A 23,845-nucleotide genomic window follows, 5' to 3' on the forward strand; every position below is an offset into this window, starting at 1 on the left:
ATTAAGATACATTCATATTTTTAAAAAACAAACAGTCTTAATAAATTTTTATTCAAATTCAGATATCACATCTTAATATTCAGATGTGTATTCAGATTCAGACATCTTAATCTTAAAATAAACAAATGCACCCTTAACCCTCATCTTGAAATTTTGACATATGAATTTGTTTTTTCATTTATTATTTAAAAATTTATTTCTAATCAAATTATAATATCTAATTTATTTTTTTCAATTTTCTAATCAAATTTTTAATTCCTAATCAAAACTTCACTACATTCTATTTTCTTCTTCTTTCTATTTAAAATGGATATATATACATTAGTTTTTATGTATTGAAAGTTATATATATTCTTAACATAAATTTTGTATTTATCATGTATAATAAATCTTTCCAACGGACAGGACCACCAACAATTAATATAGACAATAAAAATAAATTTTCAATTTATTCTAATTATATTTTGATTTTCATAATCAAATTTTGACATGTGACTCTATATTTTATTCTATTTATTAGTTTAAAAGTAAAAATAAAATTATAATAAGATTATAACTCTTGCAATAAAGTACAAAATCATAATTGATTTATTATATTCCTAATTAAACTCAACTAATATTAGTTTTTTTTTTTTACAATTATTTTTTTATTAATAAGATAAATATTTATATGTTTGTGTATTATAATTTTAAAGGTACGGGCACAACAACTCAATATATAGAAATTCGACATATGATATTTTATTGATAAATAAAAATTTGACACATAAATTTTGAAACATCGAGTTTAATTATAATCAAGTTACAATTTTATGTAAATGATATTATTTTTTCCTATTTTAATTAAAAACCAAAACACAATAAAAATACAAAAATTCTTAATAAAATTCTACCAATTAACAATATTAAAAAAAATAACAAAAATAGTAAATATCCAAATTCCTTAAATACATAATAAAAAAACCACATACCACTACGCACTAAAATAAAATATTATTCGGAATAAATTTTTATCAATATGATTGGATATTTAATTTTTATTTCCTAATTAGTCAGTAGGTCCTTTCGTGGGACGGAAAGTCCGTACCTTTAAAAATAAATAGTATAAATATATTACAAAAATTATATAATAATTATTTGTATTAAACATTATTAAATCTATGTCAAATATTATATCAAAAGAAAATTATTTTAACTTTAAACCAATTAGAATTCTTTTGATTTTATTTCAAAATCTACAGTCCTATTAAAAATAAAAATTTATTTTGTTTGAAAAATAAAATATGTCCGTTTTAATTAATAATAGGAAAAAAAATATAGCAGATTTTTATTAAGAATAATAATTTAATAAAAAAATTTTAAAAAATAATATAAATTTTAATTTGATTAGGAATATTTTTCTTTACCAACATGCTCGTTTAAATAGGAAAAAAAGAAAATGTGCCCATTTTAACTAGGAATAGAAAAAAAAATATAATAAATTTTAATTAGGAAAAATTATCACATAAAAAAATTAGAAAAAAAAATATAGTATATTATAATTTTATTAGGAATATATTTTTATTGTGTTTTGATTTCCTAATTAGAATAGAAAAAATAATAGACTTAAAATTTTAATTTCAAACCTAATTAAACTCAAAGTTCTAAATGAGAAAAATAATTTAATAAAAAAAATTAGAAAAAATATATATTTATTATTTGATTAGGAATAATTTTTTTAACAATATGTCCGCTTGAATAGGAAAAAAATAAAAAATGTGTCTATTTTAATTACGAATAAGAAAAAAGAATATAATGAATTTTTATCAGAAAAAAATTATTTAATAAAAAATAGAAAAAATATAGTGTATTATAGTTTTATTAGGATTTTTTTAAAATAATGGATAGGAAATTGAGTAGGAATAAAATTATTATATTAAAAAAAAGTAATTGGTAGAATTTTATTAAGAATCATTATGTTTTTATTGTATTTTGTTTTCTTAATTAGAAAAGAAAAAAAAATATCATTGATTTAAAATTATAACTTGAAACTTAATTAAACTCAAATTTTTTATATACATTCGTCAAATTACTAATTGTTAATAAAAATCCATGTGTCGGATGTTGATTTGACAATAAAATTTATAATTGAATTGCAATTGAGAGAAATTGAAAAAATATCTATATAAGATTATTATTATTATTATTTCATGTTTGTACATATAAGTGATTGTAACTTATAATGACTTTTATGAGGCACATATTGAAATATGAGGTTATTGTTTTTTTTGGTGTTGAATAGAGGTGGGAACGTGCCGGGCCAGGCCATTCTTTGCGTAGGCCGGACCAAGCCTGTTAATGTTTATTCAGATCTCGGCCTAATCTATCAGCCTGATTGAATGCCTGAAAACAAAGCCTATAGACATATGAAAGCCTGTTAGTTACAATTTAGATTTTTTTAAATCATTTTCTTTTTATTTAATAAATAATTACTCTACACAACCGCCGTACACATCACCATTAAATCGCCACCACTTCCTCCGCCGTTCCCGTCGTCCGCCGCCACCACTTCCGCCGCCATTCGCGGTGACCTCGAGCCGTCCCGCAGGAAGATCTCTATCCACAACCGAACCGATTCCTATAAATACACATACAATATTGAATCTCCCTGTATACTAAAGATTACTACTACTATCATTTACTGTGACAAGAAATTAAGATGAAGCCTATTATCAGCGGTGGCAAGAAGGAATCAGCGACGATGAGGACGGTGAGCAGGGACGAAGAAGGCAAGAAGATGAGCGAAAAGCACGAATTCAGCACTCGAAACCCTAACACTCTCAAATATGTCGAGAGGAAACTCGCCAATAAAGGATTGCACCGCCTAGAGTGCCACCCAATTGACTGCCGCGGAGGAATCGGTCGCCCATCGCCGAAATCCAGTCACGGCGGGAAGTTTACATGGGAAGGACCTGAAGATGACGTCGAGAACGAGCTCGACCCGTAGCCACCAGATTTGGATGAGAAAGACCCAAACTATGCTGAGAGGTTGTTGACGAGCGGGAACTGGTGGTCGCAGAAGTTCCGGTGGCTAAAGCGAGTTGTTGGAACTGGTGGTCGAAGTAGTTGAATCTACTTTTATGAAATCGTAATCAATATGTATGAATCAGGCTTTAATGAATTTTATTAATAATAAATCAGGCTTTCGTTAATATTGGGCCAGGCCACAAATTTTATATCTGGCCTTTTTCATCACAATAGCCTATATTTAACTCTATAGGCCCGTTTACTTACGTTTTAAATTGGGTTAGGACAGGCCGATAATATGCCGAACCACAGGCCTTCGTTGGCCGGCCTGGCTCATTCCCACCCCTAGTGTTGAAGTAATTTAGTCTTTGTTCACTTTCATAATAGTTAATATTTTTTAATTATCGGCTACAAGCATATTTATTAAATAATAAATTATTAATAATAATATTATTATTTGATGATGAAAAAATAAAAATATTTTTAGTCTCTTTATTATAGAAAGAGATCGAGAAATTCTTGCAAAGTAATAGCGGGAGTTTGACCCATTTTAAAATAGTGTGATAACTTTTTTCATCATCTGACGATGGAGATGAAAAGTCACTATCACTATCATCAGTCAATTGTGTCTTATATGATCTATTATTGTTCTTTTTCTTTAGAGTATTAGCACACTCAATTCTTATGTGTCCATATCCTTTGCATTCATGACATTAAATCTTCTTTCTATAATCTTCATTCTCATTTTCAAAGGCAGCTGAAGAGTTGTCTTCCCTTTTAGATCTGTATCTATTTGGTTTCTTGTGCCGATTATTCATTCTTCTGAGTTCCTGATTAAGGTTCTTTGTGAGTAGAGGCAGAGATTCAATTAATGTTTCATTTGATTCTGTCTTTGTAGCTTGTGGTCCAAATGTTTCTACACTAAATGCTAGATTCTTCTCTCCTTATCTTTTCTCAGCCTTCTCCTCGTTCTTCAATTCATACGCGCTAAGATTTCCTATGAATTCTGCATATGGAATTGTACTCACATAACTTGATTCTTAATCTTTGATGTGAAGTCATCTGTGAGTGTCCTTGCAAGTTTGCTAACCAACATTTCATTAGGAATTGGTTCTCCTAATGATGATGCTTCATTTACCAAATCCATAATTCTTGCACTGTACATGCCAATGCTTTCTCCATCCTTCATTTGCAAGTTTTCGAACTTTGAGTGAACTATTTATAGCTTCACCTTTCTAACCTTCTTGGTTCCTTCAAATGTGGTTTGGAGAGTAAACCAGACTTCGTGTGCTATATGTAGAGCTGAAACTAAACCGAATATGTCTATTGTTATGGCACTGAATAGAATATTCACGATTCTTGAGTTTAGTTACTCTCTTCTCTTCTCGTCGTCACTTAGTTCACTTTCTTCTTTTGGTAATATTTTACCGTCAGTCAACCTCTTCATAGGCTTGGTCCATTTGGTGTCCCATTCTCGGCTTCCAATAATCGTAGTTATCACCATTTAGTATGGGTGCTAAATTAGGTGATGGTCCTAGTTCCATGATTTTATCCGCTTTAGGGCTTGATATTACGCTACTGCTGATACGGTATGGGGGCTTTTAGGTAATTTGGACCGTGCCGTCGTAGGCTCCTCCGGCTGGGGATTTGCCAGGTACGTGCAGTGACTCCGTTCATTTTGTGAGGCTACGCACTCGGGGGCAAGGACACCGCCGGCCTCGCCCTCCCGAAGAGGCCAAAGCGCCCAAAGCGGAGGAGACCTACGACCTCAAAGCTGTACAAGTCGCTTTCAGTACTGACAGTCCAAGTCAAACCTAAAGGTATCCTCTATATAAAGACCCTTCTCAGATGTCTAAAGTAAGCAGACAGACTTACACTTAGAGACACATAAGATATTAAGGGCATTTACATACTTTTGCTCTCTAGAAGCAGGATCATTCCCTCACTAGACCTGAGATCCACCACGTAGCCGCTCGATTTTGGGAGCAAGAATTCAAGACACCAGTACATTGATCAACTGCAGCCTCCCAGCATAAGAGAGGAAACGTACAACCCAACCAGACAAACGAGTAGACAATTTATCGACAAGTTTTATACAATGTTCCTTCTTCAGTCTAGTAGAAATAAGAGGTAGACCAAGATATTTGACAGGTAAAACACCCTCATAAAACCCACATAATTGCAATACATCACTTTTTTGCTCATAATCACCAGCGCTCAAGAAAATACAACTCTTCACATTATTAACATACAAACCAAAAACTTTCGAGAAAAGAGACCAACTGACCCTTAAGCCATCCCACTGAAGCCACATCCCCATTGCAAAATAAGAAAAAGTCGTCATCAAAACTAAGATGAGTAAGCTTTAAGTCAGCGCAACCCTTATGGTACCAAAACTGAGGAGGAGGAATCATTAAGCATATGGACATATACTCCATTACCAAGACAAAGAGTAGAGGTGAAATCAGATCGCCTTGTCTCACCCCCTTCTTCCCTTCAAAATAACCTTCCACACACCCATTAATCATTAAAGAATACTGTACTCCTCGCACACATGTCATCACCCACGAAATGTAGCGACTCGGTAACCTCAGTCTTAGTATTTCCTCCAAAACATCTCAGCTAACTGAATCGTAGGCATTTCAAATATCTATGTTGGAAGTACATTGTAGACCCCCCAAATCACTATGATAACTCCTCATTAAATCGTGTGCTACTAAGATATTATCCGTGATGGACCAACCTGCCACGAAATAATATATTTATTTAGTAAGATAAAATAAGAAAATGATTAAATTAATTAGAATTGACTATATTGATTTGAGATGGATTAAAATTAATAATTTTTACATTAAATCTTGTAGTAAATATATGTTAGTGGGGTGATTTTTAATGCTTAAAGAGTGCAACATTGCACTATATATAAAACCTTATTTTTTTTCAAACTTTTTAATTAAACTCTTATTTCTAATCAAAATTCTAATGCATTCAATTTTTTCATTACCATTCTTCTTAACTAAAACAGACTTTATGCAAGTTATGTAAAAATCATACATGACATGTTATTCTTGAGTTAAAATTTATAATTAAACATTTATAATTTTTATTAATTATATTTTGTTTAACCTGATTTTTTTAAAAAAAAATTATAATTCATACATAATATAACCTTCTTAAATATAACATATAATAAGATAATTATATAGCATCTATTTGATTTTTTTGAAAAAAAATATCTATTTAAATAAATTTTAAAAAGTAACTTAAAAAAAAAAGGTATACGTACGACTTATGGGCCCTTCATCTAAATAAATAGATATATATCTCAAGTCCATAAAAATATTAATTGAGTTGTTTCAATTGTAGATTTTTTTATCAAATTAAAATTCAACACATGACTTTTTATTGGTGAACTAAAATTTGACCTATGGAATTTTTTTTTTTATGTATCTTTTAAAAAAATTATTCCTGCTCAAATTATATACACTATTGTTTTCAATTTCCTAATTAAACTCTTCATAAGATTGCTTGCTCTCACCTGGTGAAATCATGGTCCGAGCAAGGGGGCAAATGTAGCGGAGAAATTTCGATGGCTGGCGCCGCCAATCTGTCACCCGGAGAAGGTCTGTCAGCTGGACGGCTCGGGCAGCGGCAAAAAAGTCCTGAAAATAAAGTACTCATTTCGGTTGACTTTATGGACCTACAAAATTATAAGCAATTAGAGTTATATCTTAAAAAGATGATTGTGGAATATCAAATCCCTTAACCAAATGATAAAATTCCTATATAATCGCTCTAAGATCACATCTCTAAACCCTAATTACAATCATAATCGCTATTCTATTCTATTGATTACAAAAAATAAGGAGTCCATCTTCTCTACGAGAGAAACCCATCGTCTGATTTTAGATTTTATATAAGATTAGGAAAAGAAAAATAAAAGTACTTATAATTTGACCATCATAACTTTAATAAACCTGAGAATATGTTTATAGAGATATTGATATATATAATAAAATAAAAAATATTGAAAAATATTGAAAAAGTTGAAAGTCAAATTGACGTGTATTTTAAGATAAAATTATATAGGTAAAATTAAGCACTTGGATCTCATGTTTACTTTGTTTGGATACATTGTCCTTTATGTTCCAATTCGGTTCCTTAGTCCTAACGTTTTTGACATTCTGTTAGGGTGTTTGGTCTCTCTCCCGTGACGTCCGTTAAAAATTCTGACCTGTCAAATTTGACCAATAATATTATGACACGTGGCATCTTACGTGTCTGATTATGCCATGTAAAAACTTTACTCAAGTTTATAAATTGGTACCTAAACTTTTTTTTATTACATTTACAGCCAAAATTTATCTAATATCTACCAGATTTAACTCAAAAAAAAATCCCAATAAATTAATTTTTTTTTTTTTGAAATCTAAAGAATTAATATAAAGAATTATATTTCTTTAAAGAAATATATGTAGACTTTATCCTCCTCAAAACACCATAATAATTCAACTAAACGAAGCCACAAATTTCCAATCAAGTCAATAATTCGAATTTCTTACAGATTATTGGTGGTGGTGGTGATAGGCTATCAATTTCTGGTGATTTGGCTTCAACAACGGGAATGGTGTAGTGGTGGTGGTTGTGATAGCTATTCCAGTGATTTGGCTTCGACTACGAACTTCCATTTTTTGGCCATGTTAGGTTCACTTTCGATGGTGGTAGCTATGGTTTTGGAGGTGGTGTTGAGGTGATGAAGAAGATGGGTGTTTGGCGAAAATTTAATCCGACCCGAGCAAATCCGTGTGGATTTGGATTTGATTATAATTTTTTTCTCAAACTCCAATCCAATCCAATCCGAAAAAAATGGATTGGATTGGATTGCTCGGATTTGACGATAAATATTTCTTAATTAATAAATTCGCACTTACGCATAGTCGGATACAAGAAAATGTCGATATTGACAACATCAAGAAAGTAGACAAATATTATATCAATAATACCAACATCTGATATTCAAAAAAAATAATAATACCACCATCGAAAACAAATTAACGTAAGCTCGCCTTGCTTATAATGAAGATCAAGCTCCACATCATCACTAATCGAGACAAACCACACTCGAAGACTTGAAATCTAAAAATAAAATACATAAGTTTGATCAGATTAATAAAATAAACTGGCTGAATTTCATTGCTACGATATTAAAATAGAATCCTATACCTAATTCTTCAAGCTTTTCGACATAATCAAGATATGCCCTTGTATCAATTTCTTCTTTAGATCGACTCCTCAACCAATTTTGGATGCTTATTAGAGCTTCAATAGTAGATAGATCTAATGAACTGCGAAATGGATCGAGCACTCGACCTCCCGTGCTGAATGCCGACTCTGATGACACGATCGAAATAGGAATATCCAATATGTCTCAAGCCATAGCAGAGTAAATAGGATACTTGACTCGATTTAATTTCCACCATAATAATACGTTAGAACCCTCAGCTTTCGGCTCAAGTTCATCCAAATCCATATACCTTTCATATTCTTGCTTATTATCTTCTATCTTTTACTTGTTTACTTCACTCTAAAATTCTTTATCTTCTTCGTCTTCGACAATATCAAAACCATGCTGCTCCACAACATCTGAATCAATCGTCCCTCCCTTTATGGTATAAATTTTCAGCTTGTAACTTTCAAACAAATCAAAGATGAGCTCCTTCAATTTTACAACAACTAATGTGCACGTTAGTGGCATCGTAAAATATCTTTAAAAATTTCACAAAAAAATTGTGCAAGTTTCCAATCATGTTTATCAGATTTACCTCGAACTTCCTCAAGCACTAATTCATATGCAGTATCATCTTCGGCAAGTCTACCGAATGCCTTATCAAATTTTTCAGTAGCTTCTAACATCTTGAAAGTAGTGGTCTAGCAAGTAGATACATCTAGTAAGACCTTTGCCTTTGAGGTAATGTTTGCCTCCTCAACACATGTTGAAAACTTTGCTTGTCTAGATGGAGATGAACGAACATACTTACATGCCGCCCTGATCTTAATAATTGACGGTTCCAACTCCTTTAACCCATCAGTAACAACCAAATTTAAGATATGTGCACAACATCTCATATGCATCCAATTTCCATCCATCAATGTAACTCCATTCCAGAAAGTCATGTTCTTAACCTAGTATGACACAACCACATTGTTAGCACTTGCATTATCAATGGTAACACAACAAAGTTTAGTAATTTCCTAATCTTTCAAGCATTTCTCTAAGGCCTTTCCAATGGTCTCACCTTTATGGTCAGCAATCAAACAAAAATTCATTATTTTCTTCTTTATTACCCGAACATTATCCACATAATGGACTATCACAACCATATAATTCAAGTTTTGAATTGAAGTCCATGTATCAGTTGTTATAGAAACCATCTGATAATTTTTAGACAAGTAACTCTTCAGCTTTTCCTTTTCAGCTCTATATAAGTACATACAATCAAGTTTAGCCATAAAACTAGATGGGATTTTAAGCCTGGGTTGAGTCTCAGCCATGAATTCTACAAATCCTTCATTCTCAACGAATTTGAAAGGAAGCTCATCCTTAATAATCATTTTAGTACGGGCTAACCTGGATTTTTCTTTGTTAAACTCAACGAGCTTGAGACTAATATTATTATTGCCACCTTCACCTTTGCCACTAGCCATAGTTTTCTGTTTCTTGTTATTAATTTTATCTAGATGTTGTGGACACAAGGGTATATGTTTCTTTAGGTTTGATGATCCTTGATTTTACCATCGCCTCCTTCCCGTTGCCATGACTTCAAACACCAACAACATATAGCCCTACCACAAACTTTTCAAACACATCCCAAATAGATTCTTTAGGAGTATCAGGTGGTTTTCGTTTAGGTACATGTGCTTGAAATTGTTCGATAGCTTCCCGAGGCTTTGAATCATGTTCAACTCTTATTAGAGTTGGAGTACTACAAGAGAAGTTAGGGTTAACTTCCATTTTTCTGACAAATCACAAACTAACAAAACTTTAATTAAAAGTGAGTAGAAAGCTATTAAAAAGCAAATGGCAATTGAAAGGTTATCGAAGATACTCCTACTATGTGACCATGGCTATTTTGGCTTAACTAATTAACTAAATTTGGACAGATTTTTGATTATTTCGGCTTCATACTTTGAGACTATACTTTTATCATTAACGAACCCTTTAACAAGCACATGGACTACATCAATACCTCATTAGCAAATAAAAGCATGAGAAAGGAGATAACCATAATACAAAAACTAAACCAACAATAGCAATGCAAACAAAAACCCTATGTATGTATGAAAATTGACGATTAAAACAGGTTATATGGAAATGATGGATAACTTACAAAGTGAAGAATGTTGGAATTGGAAAATTGCAAGATGTGATCGAAAAGACGAAAACCCTCCAATTTAGAAGTACACCGACAAAAAAGAAAAGAAAAAGTTCTTGGGCTAAGTCAACTGTACATTGAAATTGGGTAATGGGTATTATAAAATGATTACACCTTCGTTGACTATATTGAGCTTTAGTATCTTAATGTTTTTTTTAATTAATACCTTAATATTTTAGTGTTGAATATATATATTTAATATAAAGTTGGATTTTGCGATCCGTGGATTGGATTTTCATTTCGCAATCCATGATCCGATTCAAATTTTTTTGGATTGGATTTTTTTTTCCCGAATCTGAAAAAATCCAATCTGTTTGGATTGGGTTGAAAATCCATGGATTTTTAGATTGGATTGGATCTATTCTCACCCTTAGGTGTTTGTATGTGCCTCCCTGATAATAGATTAATTGTCGACACCTGGAGGTTTATGATGTCGGTGGCTGGTGAGGTTCTAATTAGGGATTTGGGTTTGTTCTAATTTATTTGGGAAAGAGAGAGCAAAACTAATTGTTTTGTTAATTTTCAGTTTTGACAATTCGATTTCGATACTCCGTCTCCACGAGTACAAGTACAACTGCTAGCTAGATGATAAAAGATCCTGATTTTTTTTTAACTTGCAGTGATGGCGATTTGTAACTTGCGGTGGTGGTGTGGTAGAATTTAACTTGAGGTGCTCATTTGGGAAAATTTATTTTTTTGGGTTAAATCAGGTAGATATAAGATAAATTTTGGTTGTAGATGTCATAAGGAAAAGCTTAGGTATCAATTTATAAATTTGAGTAAAGTTTTTACGTGTCATAATAAGATGCCACGTGTCATAATATTAATGGTCAAATTTGACACGTCGGAATTTTTAACGGACGTCACGGGCGAGAGACCAAACACCCTAACAGAATGTCAAACATTAGGAATAAAGAACCGAATTAGAAAATGAGGGATAATATAGCTAAAAAAGGTAAACATGAGGAACCAAGTTCTTAGTTTTGTCAAATTACATATTTACATCGATAATTGAAATGGGATATGGGACAGAGGAATTATATTTGAATAATTTAGGTTTGTTAAAAAACAAATGATTATGTATAGAGGTGGTACTGCAAAAATAGCCTATGTTGACGGGATTTCTAGACTTTTTTAATCTTCTTATTTGACTGATTGACTGTGGAAAGAGAGTTGAAAACTTAAAACTATATTTTTATAGACAATAGGAATAATTTTTTCATTTATTCAAATTGTTGAATTTATTGTCGAATCGAAATTCGACATGTGATTTTTTACTGATGAAGTAAAATTTAGTTTATGAAATTTTTTCTATTTATTATTTAATTTTTTTGATCATAATCAAATTACATTACACGATATCTTTTTTTCAAATTTCCTAATTAAACTCTTATTTGTAATCAAGATCGTACTTCATGCATATTTCATATTCTCTTATTCTTAATTTTAAAATGGGCTTATAAATTATGTATATATAAATACATCACATATTATTATAAAGTTAAATTCTAAAGTTAAAATTTTCTAATTATTATTAATGTGAGATATATTTTACTTGACGTGCTCTTAAAAAAAAATCTAACTTGTATATAATATAACCTTTTTGAATATAAAATATAATAAGAAAATTATATATAACATCTATTTAATTTTTAAAAGATATATATTTAAATAAATTTTTTAAAAAATATGCATACAGGTCCTCTTAATAAATAAATGGATCTATATTTGAAGTCTTATAAATATTAATTAAGCTGCTCTAATTGTATTTTTTATTATCGAAATTCGATACATGATTTTTTATTGGCGAATTAAAATTTAGCACATGAAATTTTTTTCTATTCATCATTTTAAAAAATTATTCTCAACCAAGTTATATATATATTTTTTAACTTTCTAATTAAACTATTTAATCCTTATCAAATCCTATCGTATCAATTTTTTCCATATTATATTATCATTGTTCTTAATTAGAACAATCCATATATAAATAAACATATCATATAATATTCTAGAGTTAAACTACATTTTCCTCGAACGGATGAGATTGTGAGTAGTTAAATATAAATAATTTTGTGCAGCATTCCATCCAATATTTTTTATTTCGCCAAATGTTTTTTGTCAGAATCACGTCTTACTTGTATATTTAATAAAGAAAACAAAAATAAAAATCGGGTTGGGCCTTCTTAATCAGAAACTTGTATAGAAAAACCCTAACTCTTATAAACTTCTCGATTGCGCCATAAGGCAAATACTTATATCCTACATTAGTTGGTCGTAAATACAACCACAACCAATAAAAAATTGACATATGATAATTCTTTATTTTATATTTAAAGATGTATTTGGTGTATGGTAAATTTTATAATATTTTCCTAAGAGTTCGCCAATTCTTCTTAGAATATAGAATAATATAAAATAAAAATATATAATATTGGTGAACCCTTAAGGCAAATATTATTCTATACCTTAATATTATTATAGTGTCAAACCGAATTAAAAAATTGACAACCCTAATTAAACTATCAAATGAAATCTATTGGTGTCTTTAGAAATTTCGTAATCTATTGTTTGTTTAATTGTACGAATGTGTTTTGTTTTACCGACCTTTGAAATGCATCATCTCTTGTTGGTACTATCAATGGAAACTTGGAGGAACAGGCGTGCCCTTGTTAGGAGTAGTTGTTGGTAGTTAAGAATATCCCATTGGCAGACGATTTTAATTTTATTTTTGTCAATAAAATTAATGTGGTTTCGACTTTAAAATTTTGTGGCTACGAGACGGATGGTGTTCTGAATTGATCAAGTCCTAACATCACCTAACTTTCTCGGAAGCTTGGAAATTTCCCTTATTGACCACTCTTTGGTTTCATATCTAGAAGAAGGAATTTAGTCATACTGTTTGATATGTAGCTCAGATGAGATTGGCTTAAAATCAATGAAATTGATGTAATGCTAACAAAATTGAAGAAATTAATAAATGCCAACAAAATGGTTTGAGATTAATTAAATAAGAGGCATTTAATTTCGATTGGAAATTGGAATGAGTAAATGTAACAGCCCAAACGAAAGTAACTACTATTAGGGGTAATCAAATCAAATTGAACTATTTGAGATTTTTTAAACCAAACTAAATTTTTTTTTTTTTCTCAAATCAAACCAAACTAAAAAGTAATATAAAATAGTTTAAAACGGCTCAGTTCAAATTATTTTAAAATATAGAATTTAATAATTTCTTTTAACAAACTAAGCACTGAAAGTTGACATTCATACATTAGGGAAATAAAATAAAATATTTTGGTACACAACCTAATATATGATCTTTTACTTTTACTACAGTTAAAATATTATAAATAAGATGGATTAATTACTGGATTTAATATATTAATAGATTAAAAATTTTGATCGTCTATTTTAATCTTATTAGGTTTTAATCGATTTGATCCAAATCAAAATAATTAAAATAAAACTAAATTATTATTAAAATGGTTTGATTCGATACAAACCAAAATATAATTTCTTTTTGAAATCAAATCGGATCAAACGACTCCATTTGATTTGATTTTTCGATTTAAATTGTATAATGCAACCAAACTACTATTACTACGGGTGGTTCTATTGCCATGAAGTTTATGGCTAATGCCAAGATAATTAAAAGTTGAATGACAATTTTGTCCCTCACTTTGGTGTTAAGAAAATTTTCACGTCACCAATTTTTTCTCCGTTAAATAACACTGTTACAATGGCACCATGGACCATCCATCCATCGCCTTCCTTTAAATTTCTCCAAACGACACCTCGTCGTCGTTCTTACCGACTTCATTCAATCTCCAGTTCTCTCGACGTATTCACTCCCACAAAGAGAACACGTTTCACTAAGAATTGAAGAGTATAGAGACCGAGACTCGCGATTCTCCTCGACGTGAGCGGGATGATGTGTGGCGCAGATTAGTTTTGGGGGGTATGTTGTGACCTGGGATAGGTCAGTGAATTAAAGGTATATTCTAATTGTATATTTGATGTAGAATTACTAGAACTATGTGTTGGGGAGTAATTCAATTTGAAAGAATAAATATCCTGCTCAGTTTTCTATATGAAGAAGAGCTATAATATTTTTTATGTGTTTATATATGCTAAACCAATTTTAAATTCATTGGTCGATCCAGTTGTTTACAACATGTTGCACAAAGATCCTGATAATGTTAGCTACTCCGCCCAAATTAGAGAATTGAAAGAATATATTGAGCTTTCTCTCATGAATCCTGAGCTTTTCCTCAGAGTTGGAAACATAACTCCGAAAGTTATTTCATTTAATCTTTAGTTTCTGTTCTTAGGGTGCTTTTTTAGCATTATTTATAATCACCAACTCAATAGCTTATTATTTTTAAGAGTAATTTGTGAATACTGATGTATTAGTATTGTTGTTTTTCTGAAATTTAATTCCTCTTTGCTCCATGATGTCCTTCTTTACGGTCCTCCTGTTAAAGCAATAGCCAGTAACATAGATGTCAATTTACTAAAAGTTAGATCTTTCTGTGTGCGTATTAATCTTTTTGCATCTCTTTTTGTTACCCCAAAATTGTAAATACCCATTAGTCTTCATCTATCACTTCTCTTCTGATTAGGTTGTTTCAAGTGTTATTATCGACAAATACATTGAAGAAAGTGCAAACCCTGTATCATTATGGATGAGATCGACGCTATTGGTGGATATCGTTACAGTGAGGTAACAAGTGCTAACTGTGAGATTCAAAGGACGCTGATGGAGCTACTCAATCAACTTGAATCTTGATGGTCTTGATCAGCTTGTTTCTCTATTTTGTTTTGATATATGATATATTTTTATTTGTATTTGTTTTCTTTAAATTTGAATATCACAAGACATTTATAATTAAATGAATAGTGTTTTGTCTTCTTATCCATTTCATTTTATTTAAAATATATGTTGATGAGTAGAGCTTTTTGTTGGAAAACAAATAGATTCTTGTAGGATTAGGATTATAGAGTTTGTAAAAAAAAACAAAATAAAAAATATGAGGATGGAGAGAGTTGGGTGACTTGAAAAATTAATTAGATTATTTTTTTTTTTTCAATTTTAAAAAGAAATTAAGAAAAAATAGCTGAGTTAATTAATCCAAAAAAATTGATGACGTAAAAATTTCTTAACGTTTAAATGAGGGATAAAATTGACATTTAATTTTTAATTTTCTTGGCATTAGCCAATAACTTTATGGCAATATTACTACAGTACAGTATAATGGAAGATGAGAAAGTCAGATCAGATAGTCAAATTTCTTTAAGTCCGTATAACTCACGAAACATAATACGTCTATTCTATTCTCTTTAAGCTAGCCAACACAGAAACAATTTACATTTACTCTCTCTCTCTCTCGCGTCTGATCCACAATTCGTGATCATCGTGACGTTGTGTATTGAAAGGAGATCGAATTGAGTTTAAATTTGATTAAGAATGGCATCATCGGAGCAGTTAGTGTCCAGAGTTGGCAGTGGAGGTCTCACCGGAGGATCTGCTGGCCGTTACGTCCAGATGCAATCAGAGCCGCCATTACCTTCGATGATGTCTTCGTTCTTCTCCTTCGCTCAATATCCAGCGCCCGAGTCAACCCGAATTTTCGACCAGTTGCCCAAAGCACTCATCGTCTCTATCTCTAGACCCGACGCCGCTGATATCAGCCCAATGCTCTTGACTTACACCATCGAGTTCCAATATAAACAGGCAATTTCGCAATATCTATCTTTAGTTGAAAACTAATTTCAATATAAACGTTCAGCTTTTTAGAATTTAGTTGAAAACTAGTTTCAATTGTTGTTGCACAGAGCAAAGCGATTCACTTACAATTCAGCTAATTTTTAGTATTCTCTAGCACTATTTTACAGCAAACTGGTTTCAGTTGTTGTTAAAGTTTTAGGAGTTATGATTGTGACTATATTCAATTCAATACCTTCCAGGGACTTATTGGTTTTGAAATTGGGTACTCATTATTGAATTTGAAAGGTTAATCATGTATATGGAGAAATTGAAGGAAAAAAATAAAAAAAGGGAAAATCCTAGTACAGGTTGTCTGTAATTGAATTTCTATACCTATGTTTGTAATCTTGTGGTTTTATTCTTTTATTTTAAGAAAATCATACAATTTCAAAGTAGTTGCTTCTAATTACTCATGTCTTATCATACTTGTATCACTGCTCAGTCTTCAGGTTTGGATGCCAATTAAATGCACAAAGTCATAAAAGCAACTAACCTTTTTATTTCTTTTGTTTTAATACTTTTTCGTTTCCACAGTTTAAATGGCGGCTAGTGAAGAAAGCTGCACAACTAATATATTTGCATCTTGCATTGAAAAAACGAAAATTTATCGAGGAAATTCATGAGAAACAAGAGCAGGTGTGTTTTAATTGACACCAGTGTTCATTCTCTGTGTATATGATACCTAACTTAAAAATGTGGCTCAATGACCAGCTTTGATGATGTGTTGTTTTACTGAACCATTGAATTAAAGGTTAAAGAATGGCTTCAAAATCTAGGGATAGGAGAGCACGCATCTATGGTGCAAGGTGATGATGATGATGGTGATGAGGATAGTACCCCGATTGTGATACATAATGAAGAGAGTGCTAAAAACAGGTGCTAGCTTTATGAATCGTTGAATTACTCCAGATAGGATGTATACACTTTATGCTGTACTTTTTAAGTGTCTTACGAGTTGGGTCTTTATTCAGAGATGTACCATCAAGTGCTGCGCTGCCAATCATACGGCCAGCCCTGGGAAGGCAGCAATCCATTTCTGATAGAGCGAAGGGGGCCATGCAAGGATACTTGAATCATTTTCTAGGAAACATGGATATTGTCAACTCCCGAGAGGTATCGTTCACATCCTAATTTGCCTTTCATTAACATTTTAGATGTTCTTAATACATGTTTCACACTGGCAACTCTAAATTTTAGGTTTGCAAGTTTTTAGAGGTTTCAAACTTATCTTTCTCGCCAGAGTATGGCCCTAAGCTAAAAGAAGATTATGTCATGGTAAATCATCTACCAAAGATTTCAAAGAAAGATGACTCGAAAAAATGTTGTCCTTGCAATTGCTTTGGCTGTTGTAATGACAATTGGCAAAAGGTAAAGCTCTATCGTTCATTGAAATGTTACTTTTAATTACTTCCGTGACTTCAAAGTAAACCAAAGCATGAAAGGATCTCCTTTATGTGAAGGTTGACTTTGACATGCACGATGCACTACGTATGGTGATATGTCATATCAATATGTTGTGTACATTTGTAGCATCTTCTTTGTAATTCGCTGTTATGTTTCTATATTCCCTGCATGTGTAGTTACAACAAATGAGTTCAGATGTTTTAAGGTTTGAATTCAGGTAACATTTTTCACCGCTAAAAAAAACAACCTCATTGCTGAATACTGACTTTTTAATATATCCAAGAGACTTAACTATGCCGTGGAGTGTGTATTCTTTCAATGTGCTTACAGAAAGGTCATTTTAGTTGATAACTTCTTGTTTCCCTATTGCTGATCTTTTAGGTGTGGGCTGTTCTGAAACCTGGATTCTTGGCTTTGTTGGAAGACCCATTTGACACCAAACCATTGGATATTATTGTTTTTGACGTATTACCAGCATCAGATGCTAATGGTGATGGCCGAGTGTCCTTAGCAACAGAAGTAAAGGATCGTAATCCACTACGTCATACATTTAAGGTAAACGTTATTTGAGGTTTGTGTTGTCATTAGGATTAGAGTTCCCGGATCTAGTTCTGATAGACGTAGTGATAATATTGATGTTTTGAATTAGAACATAGAGACAGTAGGAAGAAGAAATTAGCGAATGCGAGAAAGCTAAAGAGTCTTATAAACTTAATTGAGGTTTATACTTTAGACTTGAATTCTCATTAGGTATAGCTAGATACTAATACTGCATAACATATGCGATTTAATATAGGAAACAAAGACTAATAGTGAAAGACCCCTAGCTGATAATTTTAATAAAATAACAAGATGATAAAGTAAACTAGGAAACTGAATAATCGTTTATGGCCTGATGTAACTTTGACCCATAATGGCTTGCTTTAGCTTTGACCCACTATGCTCTTATAAAAGATGTGTGCTGTTTACATTTTTGCTCCTCCTGGCTGTTGCACACATGTCTATCACATAGTACTGATTATAAAAGCTAATAGTACGATTTTGTGAACGATGAGTTATTGGGTTAGCAGATTTTGGTGCTATTGTTGTTTGGCACTTGCCACATTTTTGTGACGGGGAATGACGGGGAGGCGCTGAATGCTCTGTGTAAACTTTGAAAAGTCAAGTAGCATATAGTTCATTGTAGATGCTAAAAACTGTCTCATCAGTGTTTACAGATTATGCAATTGACTAAGAAACGTCAAACTATGATCTAAGCGAGTCAGTCTAGAATGTTAATTATGTTTGAAGAAGATTAACTGTTAGGAGATCAAAGTGTTTCGTTACTTCTAGAATCAAGTTACACCTTCTGAAAAGTCAATTTGTCTGCGTATCCAATGGCATGTTGGATACTACTCATATATACTGGCATAGAGTCTGAGGTTTAATCTCACAGTTCTTTGATTCTCAAATGTTATTTTACCAGCTGGTTGAAGCATCATTAGCTGATAAATTATGCAGTAAGATTCACTCTCTAACAGATGATTGGCAACTTCAAAAGGTGACTTGTGGGAATCGGAGCATAAAGATAAGGACTAAAAATCCAAAACTTAAAGATTGGGTTGCTGCAATCAATGATGCCGGACTTAGGCCTCCTGAAGGTTGGTGTCATCCTCACCGCTTTGGCTCGTTTGCTCCTCCAAGGGGGTTGACTGAGGATGGTAGTCAGGCTCAATGGTATGTAGATGGTCGGGCAGCCTTTGAAGCCATTGCTTCAGCAATTGAGGATGCAAAGTCGGAGGTTAGTTGCTTCCTGGTCCAACCCGTGATCCTTTCCATCTCTTTTCCTTACGTTCAGTTTCAAACATATGCGGTTGACACTGTGCAGATATTTATTTGTGGCTGGTGGGTGTGCCCTGAGCTGTATTTGCGGCGTCCTTTCCAAGCACACGCTTCCTCCCGGCTCGATGCTTACTTGAAGCCAAAGCTAAGCAAGGGGTTCAGGTATTGGAAATTGTTTTCACATTAATTGGCTTAGTGAGTAGATGCTTGGGATGTTTTTATTTTCCATTCAAACATCCAACTTTAAAGAATGTTGAGAGCTGATGGATAATCATTGTGCTTCAAACTCCATACATAATTCTTTATGTCTTCTCAACACAAACTTCATGTATCATTTTAATGCTTGAGAGCTCTGTCATATACATGCAGATTTATATTCTTCTCTACAAGGAGGTTGCCCTTGCTTTGAAAATCAACAGCGTCTATAGTAAGAGAAGGCTTCTTAATATTCATGAGAATGTCCGGGTCTTGCGTTATCCTGACCATTTCTCTAGTGGTGTTTACTTGTGGTATGTATTACTTGGACGATTGTGTTTGGACTTATTGTTTATGTTTAAGTTATTTTTCATGTTTAGCCGTTAAGAACATATTAGATTGAATCATTTTGTTTCTGATGTCTATTTTATGGTGACATGCAGGTCCCACCATGAAAAACTTGTCATTGTTGATAACCATATGTGCTTTATTGGAGGATTGGACCTGTGCTTTGGTCGCTATGACACATTTGAACACAAAGTGACTGATAACCCTGCTCATATATGGCCAGGAAAGGACTACTATAACCCTAGGTATGTAAATCATGGGGACTCATTTCAAAATAATAATAGGGCGAAGTTCATAAAACCTCCTTTTCTGGACGTTTTTCCATCCATCTTCTGCTATGGTTTTTATTATTTTTATTGTTACTCATCTACTCCATAAGCTTGTTGTCATACTCTATCTAGGCTGCCATCGAGGAAAATATGAACTAAACACATCCCACAAGAAAAGGGCTGTGGGTCTTGGTTGTTAAGTTTTCTTTTTGAACAGTAAGATAAAGAGTCCCGCACATATGCTCGCTTGAACTTGCTTTCAGTTTCACGGGTATTAATTACATGGTTGAAAATTAACACAGTACCTCTTATATTGTTTATGTCAATCGCCTATAATCGAGCATGCTGAAGGGAGGGGATGGGACCTCGGGCTGTCCTTAGCTTGAAGGTGAATGTGAATTATTAAAATATGTAAATTAACTTCCTGTTTCATTTTATTAGGGAATCAGAACCAAATTCATGGGAAGATGTAATGAAAGATGAATTAGATCGTGGCAAATATCCTCGAATTCCTTGGCATGATGTCCATTGTGCACTTTGGGGGCCACCGTGTCGTGACATAGCTAGGCACTTTGTACAACGCTGGAATTATGCCAAGGTTAGTATTCCGTGTAGTTAGCATGATTCTCCACTTGAAACTAAAATAAGTTTTACATTCAAACACCTTATTTTATCTTCAGAGAAGTAAAGCTCCATATGAGGAAACAATTCCACTACTTATCCCACAGCACCACATGGTTATTCCACACTATCTGGGAAAGAGCAACGAGATGGAAGAAGAAACTAAGAATCCTGAAGAGCACTGTAAAGACATGAAAAAACAGGACTCCTTTGCATCTCGATCATCTGCTCAAGATTTACCACTTCTACTGCCTCAAGAGGCTGAAGTGGATGCATCATCAAAGTCAAATGGATTGGGGTCAAGACCAAGCAAACTCCCTCCTTTCTCCTTTCGGAAGTCAAAAATCGAACCAGTTGTTACAGATATGCCAATGAAAGCATTTGTAGACGATCTTGGTTCTAAAAATGTGGAGCAGCCTGGAGGGATAACTCCGGATCTCGAGTGGTGGGAGACACAAGAGCGTGGTGATCTGGTTGTTTCAGCTGATGAAAGTGGACAAGTTGGTCCACGAGTGTCATGTCATTGTCAGGTGGGCTATGAGCCGCTTCCCTAGAATATTAATTCTACTCTGTATCTTCAGATAAAGTTCTGATGTCTTTTTTTCACAGATTGTAAGGAGTGTAAGTCAGTGGTCTGCTGGAACAAGCCAACTGGAAGAGAGCATTCACTGTACATATTGCTCTGTCATTGAGAAAGCTGAGCACTTTATATATATAGAGGTATCTTCTGTCCACTGCTTATTTTGAGCTGTTCATATGGTTTGAAGCTTTCGCACAAAGAAACGCAGCTAGAAATTGTGTTTCAACTCCATGAGAACCACGCGTAGTGGGATTATTTTTCCTTTTTTCTGCTCATCAGAGATTCTAGGATGACCAGGGTTGCAAAATTTTCTGACAATTTTTTCTTTTTACATTCCGGGGCGTCTTCTTCCCAGAATCAATTTTTTATATCAGGTCTTTCAGGAGATGAAACGATACGGAACCGTGTTTTAGAAGCACTGTACCGACGCATTTTGAGAGCATACAATGAGCAGAAGTGTTTCAGGGTTATTGTCGTCATACCACTCTTGCCTGGATTCCAGGTCTCAAATTCTAGTCCATTTGCTTTTTGTTAAGTACACTATATGAGTGCAATCAATATTTTGCTCAAAATCAAAGTTTTCGACAGGGGGGTCTTGATGATGGTGGTGCAGCATCTGTGAGAGCTATAATGCATTGGCAATACCGAACAATTTGCCAGGGAAAAAATTCAATATTGCAAAACCTTCATTGTGTTCTTGGTCAAAAGACTAATGACTACATATCTTTCTATGGTCTTAGAGCTTATGGTAAACTGTTCGACGGCGGTCCTGTTGCCACTAGCCAGGTATGAATCTCACTATAACACCACAGCTTATAAGCATGCATCGGTTTGGAAATATTGATTACTTAACTGCTTAATTTCTGATCGATTTCAATTGGCATTATTTCTGTAGGTTTATGTGCACAGTAAAGTCATGATAGTCGATGACTGTGCAGTCTTGGTAGGATCAGCTAACATTAATGACAGGAGTTTGCTTGGGTCAAGAGATTCTGAGGTATCACTTTCTTCTCCCAGTTCTGTTTCTATAGTTCTTCGCTGTGAAATTAGATGTCAAAAATATAGTAGTAACTCCTAATGTGGTTAAGTTCTTGAAAAATAGTTGATCAAAGTTTCTAAACTCAATCTGATGACTCATTTATGAGAGCAACGTGAAAACTGAAATTCAAAATTTGAGGGAGGGGCTTCCTTATTTTGGCTGTTGGCACCCTACAATTTTAAAAGAGTTGTGAATCATTTAGATGATATCTTTTGCCATTCAAAACAAATTTTGTACCTCACTTTTCGTGTTTTATTTATTTCAGATTGGTGTGCTTATTGAAGACAAAGAGCTAGTTAACTCATGCATGGGAGGTAAGCCGTATAAGGCTGGAAAGTTTGCTTTGAGTCTTCGCCTCTCACTTTGGTCAGAACACCTTGGTCTCCGTGCAAACGAGGTTTGTAGATCACTATCCAATTTTTAGCCTGCTCCAGTTGATTGTTAAAGAGATGTGAGTTTGATTGTGTTGTTGTACTTCCTCCTTGTATAGGTGAATCAAATAATTGACCCGGTGATAGACTCCACATACAAAGATATTTGGGTGGCTACTGCAAAGGTGAGATCCTCTGAAGACATATTGTTTGTTAGTTTTGCCTTTTGTTAAAGATATCTTTCTCGAGCCATAACTTGACCGTTGTATTGTTTTGGCAGACAAATACTATGATCTACCAGGATGTGTTCTCATGTGTACCAAATGATCTCGTTCACTCCAGGTATACAAACAATATGACGAAATGATATCTTTCCTCCTATATCTGTTTTCTGTATTGTCTTCTCTTGATTAAATTTACAATTGAATGCAGATCTACACTTAGACAACACATGAATATGTGGAAGGAGAAACTCGGCTACACAACAATCGATTTAGGAATAGCTCCCGAGAAGCTCGAAGCATATCAAAATGGGAATGTTAAGAAAATTGATACGATGGATAGGTTATTGTCAGTTCGTGGAAATTTAGTTTCTTTTCCATTAGAGTTTATGTCCAAAGAGGATTTAAGACCTGTATTTAATGAGAGTGAGTATTACGCTTCTCCTCAAGTTTTTCATTGAGTTGAGTCGTAATAATAAAATGATCAGGTTTTACTGTAAATTAAAAATGATTGTATATTATATTAAGTCTCCGACATTTGTGATACAAAAGTATATGATCAATTTCTTTTAATATTCATTTTTTTATTTTATATATATTTTTTACTGATCTTTTAATTTTATATTTAGACTCGCAGCAATATTATCGTATATCAATTTATTGTAGAACCCCAGATAACTTTTTTCTTTTTTTTTTCCATTTGATTGCCAGCAAGAAATAAGCGTCGCAATGCAACAACTTCAAAATAGAATACTACTGTAATAAAC

The 23,845-nt window shown here is 32.9% G+C and overlaps 1 protein-coding gene across 1 annotated transcript; it reads left to right on the top strand.

The window, feature by feature from the left end:
- Positions 1–15,909: 15,909 nt before the first annotated feature.
- Positions 15,910–23,539, top strand: LOC139882996 (phospholipase D zeta 1-like). The gene is given in 21 exon segments (XM_071867232.1): positions 15,910–16,176; positions 16,744–16,865; positions 16,921–17,085; positions 17,181–17,322; positions 17,407–17,577; positions 17,995–18,168; positions 19,154–19,393; positions 19,481–19,559; positions 19,562–19,596; positions 19,804–19,943; positions 20,073–20,222; positions 20,688–20,844; positions 20,927–21,397; positions 21,477–21,587; positions 21,803–21,949; positions 22,036–22,233; positions 22,343–22,444; positions 22,752–22,883; positions 22,977–23,042; positions 23,138–23,199; positions 23,290–23,539. Coding segments are annotated over 21 exon segments (3,381 nt in total).
- The last annotated feature ends 306 nt before the right edge of the window (positions 23,540–23,845 follow it).

The sequence above is a fragment of the Rutidosis leptorrhynchoides genome, unplaced genomic scaffold (genome assembly GCF_046630445.1).
Source record: "Rutidosis leptorrhynchoides isolate AG116_Rl617_1_P2 unplaced genomic scaffold, CSIRO_AGI_Rlap_v1 contig336, whole genome shotgun sequence".
In the NCBI taxonomy this organism is placed as follows: domain Eukaryota; kingdom Viridiplantae; phylum Streptophyta; class Magnoliopsida; order Asterales; family Asteraceae; genus Rutidosis; species Rutidosis leptorrhynchoides.